Raw genomic sequence first — 13633 nt, 5'->3', positions numbered from 1 at the left:
AGCATAGAAGAACAGTCCTGGTTGTGTATAATCTGTTTAAGTCTGGTGGTGTATAATCTGTCCATTTGTTTCCATTTAAAATACACGCAATTTTAACAGAAAATGGTAACATTTTGTGATTCTGTTAAAAAAATTAATCAAACTCCTCAGACCTAGCGTCAGATGACTTCTAATGTTAAGTAAGGGAAAACTCTTTACATAGGAACACTCAGTTTCATAAAATACAGTAATTGGTTCAAATGTTTTAACATACTAGGTTAACAAAATGATTGTCTAAAGGTTTGCTTTGTGGTTCAGAGAAATGGAAAAGCCACCTCAGAACCAGAAACAGTCACGCCTGGGTTACTAAAATACTTGAAAAATATCAAACTGGATGTCATGTATGCTGTATTTTCTGAACTGATTAATATATAAACAGAATTAGCATTTTGGTCCTAAAATGCATCACAAATTTTAGTGCTGCTCCATCGAAGCATTGCAGAATATCTAATACACATTGCTGGAAAAAATCCTTAGGGATCCTGAAATGAAAATGTACTCCCCAAAGATGTCACGAGCGACAAGAATTCTATTAGAGCTGAGCATTTCTTCTTCATCACTCCTTTTAAAGTTGTGACTAAATTAGCACAGCCTGCACACTCCAGGGTGTGTGCTGGGAGGAGGGAGGGGGAGAAAACGGAAGATATCAAGGCCTGAGGCACTTCAAGCGGAGAGCATCCATCTGCTAGCAGCAGTCAATGAACAGAACATTTCTAAAATCTTCCACTCATATTAAGCCAAAAGAACAGAAACACCTTCTTTCACTCTGACTGTGCAGGACTGAACGTAACAGGACAGTGGGTTATAAATAAATGTTTTTAGAAAACCTAAGAGAAAAAAGCAAAAGAGAGAGAAGCTCACTACGCAGCTCTGCGTTCAGCCTCTCCTGCTGCAGAACTGGTTTAAGAGGCTCCTGCTCATCTCTACGTCACCCATTCCCTCCTCCAATGTATGGTGGCATGTGGAGGAGTGAAATGATAAAAAGAAAACAGGAAAAGAAAAAAAGGGCTGGTTCTTTTTATTTTTCTATTTTGCTTGTGAAACCAGATCTTTTCACTGTCCCAGTACAGAGATGCATTGCCCAAGCTAAGGCCCAGCATATTGGGTGAAGGGAGCGGCAAGGGGCAGTTGAGGGATGGGAAAGGCTGGGATCGAACTGGCTTTGCTGTTACAAGGTGCCTATCCATGGAACTGGACTCCAGAGCTGCAGCAGTCTGATGGCAATGGTTGACGAGCTCCCAACCCTTTAAACAACAGCTCCTTCCCACCCACACACGACACCAAATCAGCCCTCTGGGCTGACACCACAACCGACAGGGAGGGCAGCAAATCCCAGGACTGCAATCATCCAGGTCAAAGATAACCTGCTTGCATGCACAGAGTAGTTGTTCAGGCTGGGACCAGAGCTTGGTTTTGAGGTTTTTGGTGGCTTCTTCTTTCGAGCAGGGGGCTGACACAGGTCAGTCTGCTAATAAATTTGCTGGTGTGGCTGTACTGGATACAGGAAGCTCAAACTGACACACATTTCATATCTGATACAGAACCCTGTAGTTTCTGAATTTCTTCTGTTATTTGTTATTTCTGCAGAGGTCCAGAAGTTTAATGCTGTGGCCATTATTTCAGCAAAACAATCTTCCAAGAAAAATGCAATAGCTCTAAAAGCAAATCACACTGGCAGACCCTCGGGCTTAGGGAACACTTTCCTGTACTGTCACATCACCAGAACTCCAATTTATTCCACAGAGCAAAACAAACAGGCACTTTCAACACATGAAAAGAACTCAGTACTATCAGAGAACATAGCATTTAAAAGCAACAACAACCTTCCCCCTCTCAAGTTTTGAGCCATAGTGCCTATAAAATGACACGGACACTTCAAAACTCACGTTTTAATGTTTAAGACAGTCCTATGCCACAAAACTGACAAATATATTCTTTCATTATCAAAAAGGAGAGCAGCAGTTACATAGAACTTAAACCAAAGCTACATTACCTGGAGTATATTTTAAGCTTGTCTAACAACATTCCAAAGCAAAAATGGCTTAATTCAGATGCTTGTTAGAAGAGGCAGATTACTAGCACAGAAATTTATAGATATTACTAGAGGGGGAGGAAAGAGAGAGGCAGTCCCCTATTTTCTGCCACACTGTACAAGAAGGAAGATAAACCTATTAATATCCAAGTTCATTTCCTTGTGAATAGTACTATAAAAAGCAAACGTTTTAAAAAACATTAGCCCTTTAGGTAAACCATCTTTAAGTAAAGGATTGCTCTCAAGAGAAATGACAGGTTTCAATTACCTACACAAGGCTGCAGGGAGATAAATCTCCATCAGTGAATTCCACAAATGCGATCAGTATCATGCTACTCTGTGTCACACAGAAATTGCCGAATTTAACAGGGAGAAATTTGGAGATACAAAAGGCCGTAACTTTGATATCCAACCAAAAAAATTTCACAAGCACACAGAAATTTAGAGGGCGTTTCTTCTCTTGTTTGATAAAATGAAGCAGAGATATGTGTTTCCCTGCCACAAGTGTTCTCTTGCCCACAGCCAGCTAATAAACCAAGAGACAGAGCAGAGACAGGAGAGGAGACAGAGCAAAGGATTCATGAAAGATGCTTTTAACTCCAGAGTCAGAAACAGGCCAGTTCAAAGGAGCTGAACATGCAAATATTTCTAGTTATTAGTTAAGACAACAGAAGTCATGTTAACTCATTTGATTTAGGCTGCAATTTTTTTTTTTTTCCAACTTCAAAGGCAACCTTCAAAATTAAAAGAAAAAGTAGCAACAGAGACTGTCCTCAGCCACAGGACAATCTCTCTGTTTATTCAGTCACATACAGGACTGAACCAACACCTCCGACAAATTTTAAAATGCCTTTTCTAATTTTTCCCTTTTCTGGCTAAGCAAACACAGGGAACAGAGTAAGGAAGACCAGCAAAGCTTCACTCACTTATTTCAACCCAGTGGAATGCTGTGCTCAAAGTTTTAAGTTGTCAATCAGTCCTCTGGGCAAAATCCAACCACATTATCTCCAGCATATCCTCTACTCTTTACTTAAAAGATCCCAGATCTTCTTTAGAAATGTAACAGATCTCATTAAAAGACACATGGACTCTTCCCCATTATATTGTCCCTATAGGGATAAGCAGCATGTCAAAACCATCCCCAAGACAGGTACTTTATTCATCATTCCCCAGCAAAACACAAAAATGGCCAAAACTTAAGACAATAAAAATTTTCAAATTTCAACTCAAGTAGAAACTAATCAATGAATAACCAAAAGGTTGTCCCAGATCAGCTGATGAACTTGACAGGTCTTTTAACAAAGGTAGCTGGAGATGATGAAGTACAGGGTATCATTAGCCAAATGAGAATGAAGAGATTCTCCATGTGCTTAAGGAGAAGCTGGAGTACGGGAAGGAACCCAGCTTCCTCAGAGGCCTCTGAATCAAACTCTAAAGTAACAGGGCAACAGGCAGGGAAATACAGTCTTCTGCTTTTACCCAAATTCTGGGAGTAACTCATGCTAGCTAAAGAGTAGGTTTTCAGCCCCTGAAGTTTTTTGGTTGTTTTCCTTAAATAAATGTTCTTCCATCTCTTCAAGTCTTTGCCGATTAGTGCAGTTGCCTGCAAACCCTGGAAGATGAAGCTCTGAGAAAAGTGTGCGAGATACTGAGATACCCTGAAGGCTCGGCCACCAGGGAGTACAGCATCATGCTGTGGCTTGCGCTGCCGGAATTTACCAGAGGACCAGGAAAGCCCACACTTACTGACATCCAAGCAAGCCTCAGAAGCACAGAGGTCCAGCAAGCAGTAACAAGCAAGTCCAACAGCCTAGTAAAACCAGGAAAGTTCCCTATTGAACTGTTACGTGATCAGTAACAGCAATCACAAATGTGAAAGGCCAAACAAGATGGGAAAACAACATTCCTTTAAAACTCTTTGATGAAGAAGCTAAGGACCAAAGATTCAGCATTCCAGGTCACAACTTTTCTACATTCCTGGCTCTGGAGCATATTCTGGTGAGAGAGGAAGAGTAACGAAAGTCAAGAGACACTTATTCAAGAAACAAATATGTGAGTGTTATGGCTAGGACACATCCATGGTTTAGCAGATGCTGGAGAGGGTGGATCTACAAGACAGAAGGAAAGAAAGCTGTGAGTGGCCTCGGTGGGAAGAAGTTTGAACTTGTTAACGTGCAAAAGGGCAGAACAGTTGGATGCAATTTGTAATTCAGTTTTGGCCATGTTAACTCTGTGTCAACAAGGAGATTCACAAATACAGACAGATTCAGCAGACACGAAAGCCTACGATTCATCACCCTTATCTTCAGAGATGAGTGACTGGGCTTAGTCAATATAGACTTCCTTTCAGTGAGTGAAGAGAAACAGACGCTTCAGAGAATGAGTCATTGACTTCCTTTCGAATTAAATTAATCACACCCTAAATCTGTCTGCCTCTATGCAGAGCCTCTGAAAGGAGATGAGAAACAGGAGCTCACACACACATCTAAATTTTGCCACCCATGTCCAGCCATGACATAGGACTAGATGGAAGAGGTATGTTGAGGTTGAAGAAGGTTACCAAGGGAAAAGGCTGTACTTGAAACATCAACTACCAAACAAAACAAACAACAAAAAATCCACCACCCAACAAAACACACCCACACACGAAAAACATGTAATATCATCCCAAATGAAAAGGAGAAGATGCCCCGTTATCATCCTTCAAAGAGAGACGGGGGAAGTTAACACATGAAATGTGAAGATGAAGGAAATGGATGAGAGAGAAATTGCTAATGGTAACACTGGACTCGTAAGGGACAAGGCAGTAGACAGATCAAAGGGTAAAACTGAAGCGATGGTCTGACTAGAAGAGGAAGTCTTTCAAAGCCTTAGTGAGTAAAGAAATTTACGAAGATATGAGGCAAAACCAGAAAAGGAGAACTTTAAGCAATGATTAGTTTAAAAGACAACAAGAGGAAACTCGATGTGATGCTAATAAACACAGAGATGAGAGGATTAGGATTAGCCTCTATCACAACAGAAATGAAGGCAAGAAAGACAAGATAATGGCAGAGAGACTAGACTAGAAGTTTCATCATTGAAATCAAAGCCGGGGACAGGAATTGATACAGGAGGAAGAGTCAAAGAAAAGATTGCATCTAACGAAGGAAACAGTCTGGAAGACTTCAAAGCCTATGCACAGCTGCAAAACTACAAATTCACTGGGGAGCAACAGACACACTGTGGAACAGCTCACATGACTGGAGTAATGAGATGGATGGTTACAGGCTCCACAAGAAGGACAGACAGGGAAGGTGACAGGGATTCATTCTATACAAAGGAACAGCCTGAAAGTGTGAAGCTCTGCTGAAAAATGATTGACAGGCCAATAAAGAGCAAATGGGTTTGGATGAGAGGCAAGGCCAAACGAAACAGTCATGAGCACCTGCCACAGACCATTTGATCCTGAAGATGAAGCCTTCTTTAGAAAGCAGGAAGACACCCAGGTTCTCATGGTGAATTGCATCCACCCCAGCAGCTGCTGTACAGGACCCATAGTGGGTCACAGGCAACCAGTGGAATTCTAAAGCACATCAGGAACAGGTCAAGCAGAAGCACACCTACCACTCTTTAGACAGAAAGAAGTGGTGGAGGATGTAAAGTCTGATGGCAGGCTTGGTTACAGCAACCCGAGATAAACAAGATCTTGAGGGGTGTGAGGAAGATGGGTAGCATAATTACAACCCTGTATTTCAGAGGGTTTCAGCTGGTTCAGAGAAGAGGTTAAGCAACTATCCATGGTAAAGAAAGACTGAGCAAGGGCTCATTTAAACAAAATCTACACACACAAGTTAATTGGACTTGATAAGATACATCTGAGGATGCAAAAGAAGACGGTAAAAAGAGTGATCTCTATCTTTAAAAAGCTGTAGGAATTTGAAGAGGTTCTCTCTGACTAGAAGGCAGCAAGCATCAGGCTTTTCTTCCAGAGGGAGAAATAGGACTCCAAAGGTGAGTCAGGGGCTCCCCTCAGCCTCTTGGAAGGCTACAAATCTACCTGGAAACCATTTCCAGACACACAAAACCCAAGAAGGTTACCAGGAATTGCCAGCACAGACTCCATGAGGGTAGATCATGCCCAACTGCAACAGTCAGAATGCAGTCAAGATAAATTGTAACTACAGTCTTCCCTTATCCCCTTTCATCATTCTCCCTGGCAGCCAAATTGCAGAGATCTGGACTAGGCCAGTGAACAGCAACTTGGGTGAAAGGCTGGCCCAGTTCAAAAAGTAGTGCTCAGCACTTTCACCATCAGGCTTACAACTGGGACTGATAGTGGGGTCATTACACTTCGACACCTTCATTAACAACATGAACAATAGGCCAGGAGGTTTCCTTTGCCAGCCTGCAGAAGACATCCCATTGGAACAATGGACAATATGCTGATGGGCAGAGCCACTATTCAGAGGAACCTTAAGATGCTGCAGAAATGAGCTGGCAGAAGTCTCTTGAGCCAAATGCAATTTTTCTGCACCTGGGACCAAAGAACTGCAGGGCAAAAACATAGGCTGGGGACTGTTTGGCTTTTTTGCAGAAAAGGATCTAGGCTCCTCATGGACAAAAAGCTGAACATGGCCCAGCAGCACCCAATCACAGTGGTGAAGGTTAATTTCATCCTGGAGCTGTGTTATTAAGACTGCAGACAGCAGGTCAAGAGAAGTGATTATCATCCCCTGTTGAGCACTTGTGAGATTCTATTTAGAGTACTTTGTCCAGTTCAGGACTCCTCTGCAGAAGAGGCATTGACATATTGGAGCAAGTCCAGCAGAGAGTCCCTATGATGATTTGGAGACTGCAGTACATGGATTAGGCTGACAGATTAATTTGCTGAGTCTCAAGACAAGAAAGCTGAGGTTTTTGAGAAGTCTCTTTGGTGCCTTCAGCTCTGCAGTAGGAGCTTATAAAGATGGAGCCAGAGCTCCATCACCAGAGATGCACAGCAAAAAGACAAAAGGCAAGAGTCACATTTCATCAAAATAAGTTCTGACTCAACGCAAGGAAAAATTCTTCAGTGAAGGTAGCCAATCATTAGAGAACAGGTTGTCCAGGGAAACTCTGTCATATCCTTCCTTGGTAATAACTGAAGCTCAGCTGCCCTAGGCCCTCAGCAGCTCAATGCAACTTCAAAGTCACCATTTTGTGAGCCTCCAGAAGTCTCTTCCAACCTCAGTTATTATTCTAGGATTCCACTATTCTCTCTTCCCTTGCTGTTTTAGTTTTGTTAAATAGTGTTCTCTGTTCCTACCCTTTGGATACTTCTGTTCTTCACGTGCATAATATATTGTCCTGGTCTAACTCACAATGTATAGTTCTGGGAGGAAGCAGAGCTCTCCATAACCACTTGTAATAAACCAGCTATGAGATGAGTGATGACAACAAACGTTAAAGAATTAAGCAAATACATTAAATGTAAACAGTAAAAAATGCATTACAGAACATCTTCAGAAACGTTTTCCCATTTAGCATTAAAATACTGTTAGCTATGTTTTGGTATTTAAGAGGACTGAGGGAAAACACACATTCATTTAAAGAAATAATTAAAAACACAGCACAACAGTTCAGAAATTGGATTAAGCTAGATGCAGCTGCAATCTTCAAACTTAGTTTAAACCAAATTTGAATATTTGCAACTGAAGCTTTCAAGTTATAATCATGCCATTGACCCTCCTTCCCCTCTCCCTTTTCTTTCTGGTCTATTGAAAGTATCAGAGCTCCAAGTCAAGAACAACTCCCTTGTAACAACAACTCTGACACGGATATAGTGAGAGCAGATTGCCTGCAAGGAAACAAGAATAAACTGGCTATTTACAGAGATTATGTAATGCAGCACGGAACTGTAAAATGGGATTTAAAGAGACATCACTCTGTGTTTCAGCCCTGTAAGTAACTGCAAGAGTTGACCAATACTGTAGAAATTTGAAGAGGCTCAGACACAGAGGAAGATGTCTTGTCAGAGTCCCCCCCTGAGCCAGTATTTTATTCGTAACTCTTCTTTTTCACAAAATCAGCAGTGTTTAGCTGTTTTGCCATATCCCTTAAAACAAAGTTGAAACACCACATCATGTCACAGGTGTGCAGATTTTTACTACAAAAATGAGGTCTGTATGCACAGATACAAAGCATTTTGTGGGCCTCAGCTTGTTGAACATGTGGAGTTTCATACACTCAATCAGCACAGTACTGAACTCTGAAAATCAAAGTGATTATGAACAAATACAACAGTATTAAGTCTTCCCTGCATAAATATTTTAGCAAGTGTAAACAAGACTCCAGTTTCTGTAAGCAGACAGTTCCCAAATGAACACACACAAACATCAGCTGGTTCAGCAAAGAAAGGGAGAAACTGAACAGTCATGCCCTGCTGCACTACAAATAGTGAGGAAAGGTAGAGCAAAGGCACATGTGGTAAGGGAGACTAGTTCTGTGTAATGGACATTCTTACATAAACCTGAAAACTACAAAATACTCAGGGTTTGCCCATGGCTTTGTTTAGAGCACATATATACATTTTTATAAAAACACCAGTGCATACAATGATTTTATAGAAGAGTCCAGAATTGATGAGCAGTTGCTGGGAGATTTTGCTTTTGCATTTCTTCACTTTAGAATGGATGAAAAAAAACGTTATTACCTTAAGCATTCTAATGCAAAACTGTTCTTCATCCAATTCTAAACATCCTTTCATTAAAAGCCTCGAGAATCAGCAGCATCATACACTCAGCCAAGCCCAGCTGCTTTGCTGGTAATTAAGTAAGACAGTGAGTCCAGATCACCTCCCTTCCACCTCCCCCGAAAAGACAGACTTTACTTTTATCCAAGGAAGAATTTGGCCCAAACTACATGGGGAAGGAGAGGAGCAATGGAGGGATAGCAGGGGGAGGTGGTTGTTTTTTAAAACCCAGCAAGTCCCTGCTCCATGGCTGGACTTTTCCCCGCACCACGTCAGGCGCGCAGGTTGCTGGCAAGCAGAGCAGGCGCAGAGCAAGACCTGCCAGCACTGTCGGACCACACGCAGGCTCTCAGCTGCTCTCCAGTTACACTGGGGACTTCCATCCACACATCCCTGCTTCCCACAGCCTGGCTCTTCACTTCAGCAAGAGCCTGCATGGAGCACCGATGGTACAGGAGAGAATCGTGCGCTCACAGTACTGAGGGCAGGAGCAGCCTTGACAGAAGAGTCACCAGTGGCAGGACCAGGCCTCCCAGAGCTGCTCACAGGCTGTGCTGGGCCAGCATCCCCACAGGAGCAAATTTCAGCACTTCATTTGCAGCACAGTTAATTTTGGAAATGCCAACATAGTGGCACCAGCAAATAAATAAATAAATAAATAGCTCAGCATGTTTTATAACTGCTCATTTTTAATTCAGCCAACTACCAGTGCACTTCAGTTTCACTCAAGGAACAACTCCATACCTCTTGTTTAAAATACATACAGTAAGTTCATTTACCTTGCTACACTTTTAAGTCTAACCATGATGGATATTGACATAATTTCACCCCCCAAAAAAAAGCCATGATCATGGGCCCACAGTGACAGGGTGAGATTTTGTAAGCTCAATTTGCAATTAAAAACTATGTAAAGCCAGAAGTGTGATTAAAAGCAGCAGACAACCGGCTCATTATACAGCAGCAGAAAAGAAAAGCCTTTCAAACACCAATTGCTCTACCTGAAATATCAGCTGCTGTTGTCATGCCTGGGACTGAGCAAGAACATCACTTAGCTCACTGAAAAGAACTTTCCCAGAGACAGATTGGCAGCGTGACAAATGTAGGTTGGCTACAGAAATCAAAGACCAAATACTTGCTCCTTATAGAAAGGATAGGCACAAGGAAAAAAAATAGAAGAAAACCTGCAAAGAGCTTCAGAGAGGTGTAAGTAAAAGGAAAAATTATCTTCCTGTTTCAAGACTGTTCAGGAGATAAGCTCATTTAAAGCAACTAAAATTTCTTGTATACGATGCAGATATACTTTAGCCAAGTCACAATCATTGTTTTTGATCAGGGAGGCCCCACACACAAAAGCTGTGGGGAAGGAAGATACTCAGACATATTCCCCAACAAACACTCATCCAAGAAAAAAGCCGTGTTTAGATTCTAGAAAAACGCCTACACTGTCTTTACTTGTGATTACCTTTTGGCGTAACCAAAAGGGCTTTTGAAGGATTCAAACACTCCACGAAGCAACAAGACAGATTTCCTTCCATCAGCATTTTACTTTTCTACAATTAGAGACAACTGTGAAGTTCTTACGCACAAAAAGCCAATTTATTTTTAAAATGCCTGTTCAAGATTACAGTTTTGATTAAAGTGCCTTAATCCAAAACCAGACTTCACTAAGTTTAGTGGCTTTGTCCCACTGCTTATATAGGTTACATTTTAGACAGCAAATTTAAAACTCCTAAGATGGTAACTTCAGACCTGACACTGACACTAGCTCACCTAAAGTGAAAGCTCTACTTTGCCAAACAAAAAAGGGTTCAATACTCTGAAGTACAAACAGCTGAATAAAACATTCTGTATATAAAACAATCTGTATAGACATCAGTTGAATAATGCTGAGTAAAGTAATCTGATTATACTTCAATGACAGATCAATCTTAACCTGTGAAGATACAACATCAGATCAATCTTACTCTTCATGTACCTATGGGGGCATAATATAGGCAAGATTTTTCTGTGTTGAGTTGCAAACGTAGGATTAATTTAGGAAAATACCTTTCTCTAAAATATTCCCCCCCCCCCCCCCCCCCCCCAAATGAGCACCTTATCAGTAAAACCCATTTACATCCCTGGTTAATTACATGTCAGCTTCTGAGACTTTGCTATGACAGCCCATCAGCTGTCATCTCTAAGAGTCATGAGACAGGAGTATTAATTAGCCGAAAAATGACAACTCCTGTCCCTTGATACGAGTAACAGCAAACTGGAAGACCATTCTGCTCCTGGAATAAAAGCTGGTTTTATTCACTCTCTTTAAAGAGAGTAGAATATGGAGATCTCAATTAAAATGTAAAGCATGTAATGAGAATATTTATTTTAATGTCATCTGTGTGCTAAAACCTTTTTTCCATTTTTCCTCTCTCTATTCACTGATCACATATTAAGCACATGATTACTTATATACATTATCTCACACTTGTATTGCTTAAGACCAAAAATATTTGAATAATTATACTTAAAAATAAACATGAATATAGCATTTCAAGAACCCTGAAAACTGACTTAAATAAAAAGCCACAATAGGTTTAACAGATAATAAAAAGCTGCAATTGGCATGTCAACCTTGAAAAAGCCCTTTTAAACCACAGTAGTATTGTCAGGTGCCATCACCCTTTGTCAGTCAGCTACATGAACTCACAAATCAGGTGTAGCACCCAAATGAGAGCACAATGAAAAATCAGCACTAGGCAGACTTGTCCACTGAATAATAAGGGGCCTGCCAAGGTTTTGAGGTCACATTCAAAACTAAAAATTAACTGTAATAATACAATATATTGTATGTATACTAATAAAAAAAATCTGCTAGTACCATTCTGCAGAGTCTGTGCTCGTGACTCCTTTCCCAGATTGGCGTGGAATCCTCCTCCTAAAGTCGGTGTTTTCCCTGCACCTGTCAGGGGAAAAAAAACAAACATGAGATATGTCAAAGGGAATAACTTAATTAAAATATTAAAATAAAACTTATTGTGCCAATATATTCAGTATCTGTATAATCTACAACATGCCAAATTACATTAAGAAGGTCTTAAAGTACTTAAAACATCAAGTACCAATACTGTGCAAATTATTTCCTGCTTGGGATACCATAAGAATTACATGACTCCATAAGCCCTCCCAATCTCAGGTCCAAAGAAAGTACAAAAATCTCTCAATGCGTATTTTAAACAGAACATGAAAATCAATACTGTAAAATATTTCTCAAAATAAACGACGAAACAATCGCTTAGTTAGTATTTTTTGTCTGAAGAATATTCAAAAAAGAATTTGCAGAATTTTAATACATAATTGCTGGCATTACAGAACATAAAACATATTTAGCATTCAATAATGACTGTGTTGGCTACTACAGACATAACACTTATTTTAAAGCAACTTCAGTTTGTCATTAGGTAAACACAGCAACACTTAGGCTACAAAAACTGCAAGTCTGGAACTGCTGCTTTTACACCCTGAAAGGCTGGAGACTAAAAGAAGTCTGAGTTGTAAATCAGAATAAACTGGAGGCTGGTTTGGGCATCCATGCCAATGCTGAGCAGCATGAATGCAGAGATTGCTGGGAGTCAGTGGAACTACTCATGCAAACCAATCTTGCAGAACAGGGAATTAAACTACCAAGGACAAAAATAGTCTCCCACTAAAGCAGGAAGGTTTTTTTAAAAAACAATCAGGGTACCTCAAGCAGGATATCTGAATCTATCAGCTTAACAGCAAGTGAGATCCAAAAGCTAAATTGCACAGGATTGAAAACAAGCAATTTGTTAGTAATTGGACTTCTACTTAATTCAAGTAGTCTGGTCTTCAGGATAGAGGAAAAAAGCCATCTTGTTGTCTAAGATGCCTACAGCTTTTCCTCAAGTTCATGTGGCTGTTTTCTCCTCTTACACTAGCTCGTCAGAACAAACTAGAAAGGCTTTGGGATAGACACAGAGAAGAAAATGAAGTGGCTCTTTAAAGCAGTTCAGGGCATTTCTTCTACACACCTGAATAAGATACTTCCATGGCAGGTACAACTGACCAGAAACTGTGACCTGAACTGTTCACTCTTACCAGATTTTTTTAGCTCTAGTCTCCTCTCAGTTGCACTTAATGTACATCTATACCAAGAAAACAACCAAAACCAACTAAAACCAAAACCCAGAAAAGCTAATAAGCTAATATTCCTGCAGAATTATTATCAGCCTTCAAAGCTTATTTTTCCATATAACCTTTAAATTAGGTTTCCAGTGCTATCCACAACAGAAACCAACTTCACTTCATTAACAGATCCTTTCAACAAACAGCAATAAGCTCTCACATAAATGCCCCACAGATTAAGTACTTCATCCTAATAAGAAGTGAAAAATATTCTCAGTGATCTCCTCACTGGGTACAGAGGTAACTCTCCCAACTCTGCATTTGACTATTAGAGACAGCACCATCTCCTTGCCATTCTTACAGATACAGCCTTGTATTTCCGCAAACACTTGAAAAGAAACCAATGCAGCAAACCAGAGAGAGGTTACCAGGCTACCACAGCAGGCATAACATTTTTGGTGTACGTTCAGTAAGAACGGTTTACCTGGCAAAAAAAGTATCAACAATGGCAATAGTTTGAGGTTCCTTTTCTTCAGCAGCAAATCTAAACAGAAATTCTGCCTCCCATTGTCCTTTTTTTGTTGTTGTTTTAAGGTTTGCTTTACTACAGGCTTCCTCACTAGTCTGACTTGCAGCAGGAGAGCACACACTCGAGCATCAGTACATGGGAGGAGGATGCCAACCACAAGGCAGGAGCAGGAGCAAACAACAGGGCAAGCTGGAGA

At 40.7% G+C, this 13633-nt stretch overlaps 1 protein-coding gene across 1 annotated transcript in view; it reads right to left on the bottom strand.

Moving 5' to 3' along the window:
* Window positions 1–13633, bottom strand: part of BRF1 (BRF1 RNA polymerase III transcription initiation factor subunit) — a 172830-nt gene that overhangs the window by 146826 nt on the left and 12371 nt on the right. Inside the window, exon 2 of the mRNA XM_032113505.1 lies at window positions 11644–11724. Coding sequence (XP_031969396.1) covers window positions 11644–11724 — 81 coding nt within the window. The remainder of the gene's footprint in view (window positions 1–11643; window positions 11725–13633) is intronic.

The sequence above is a fragment of the Corvus moneduloides genome, chromosome 6, assembly GCF_009650955.1.
Source record: "Corvus moneduloides isolate bCorMon1 chromosome 6, bCorMon1.pri, whole genome shotgun sequence".
NCBI lineage: Eukaryota > Metazoa > Chordata > Aves > Passeriformes > Corvidae > Corvus > Corvus moneduloides.
Note: the sequence above shows the minus strand (reverse complement) of the source record. Positions and strands in the feature narration are given on the sequence as shown.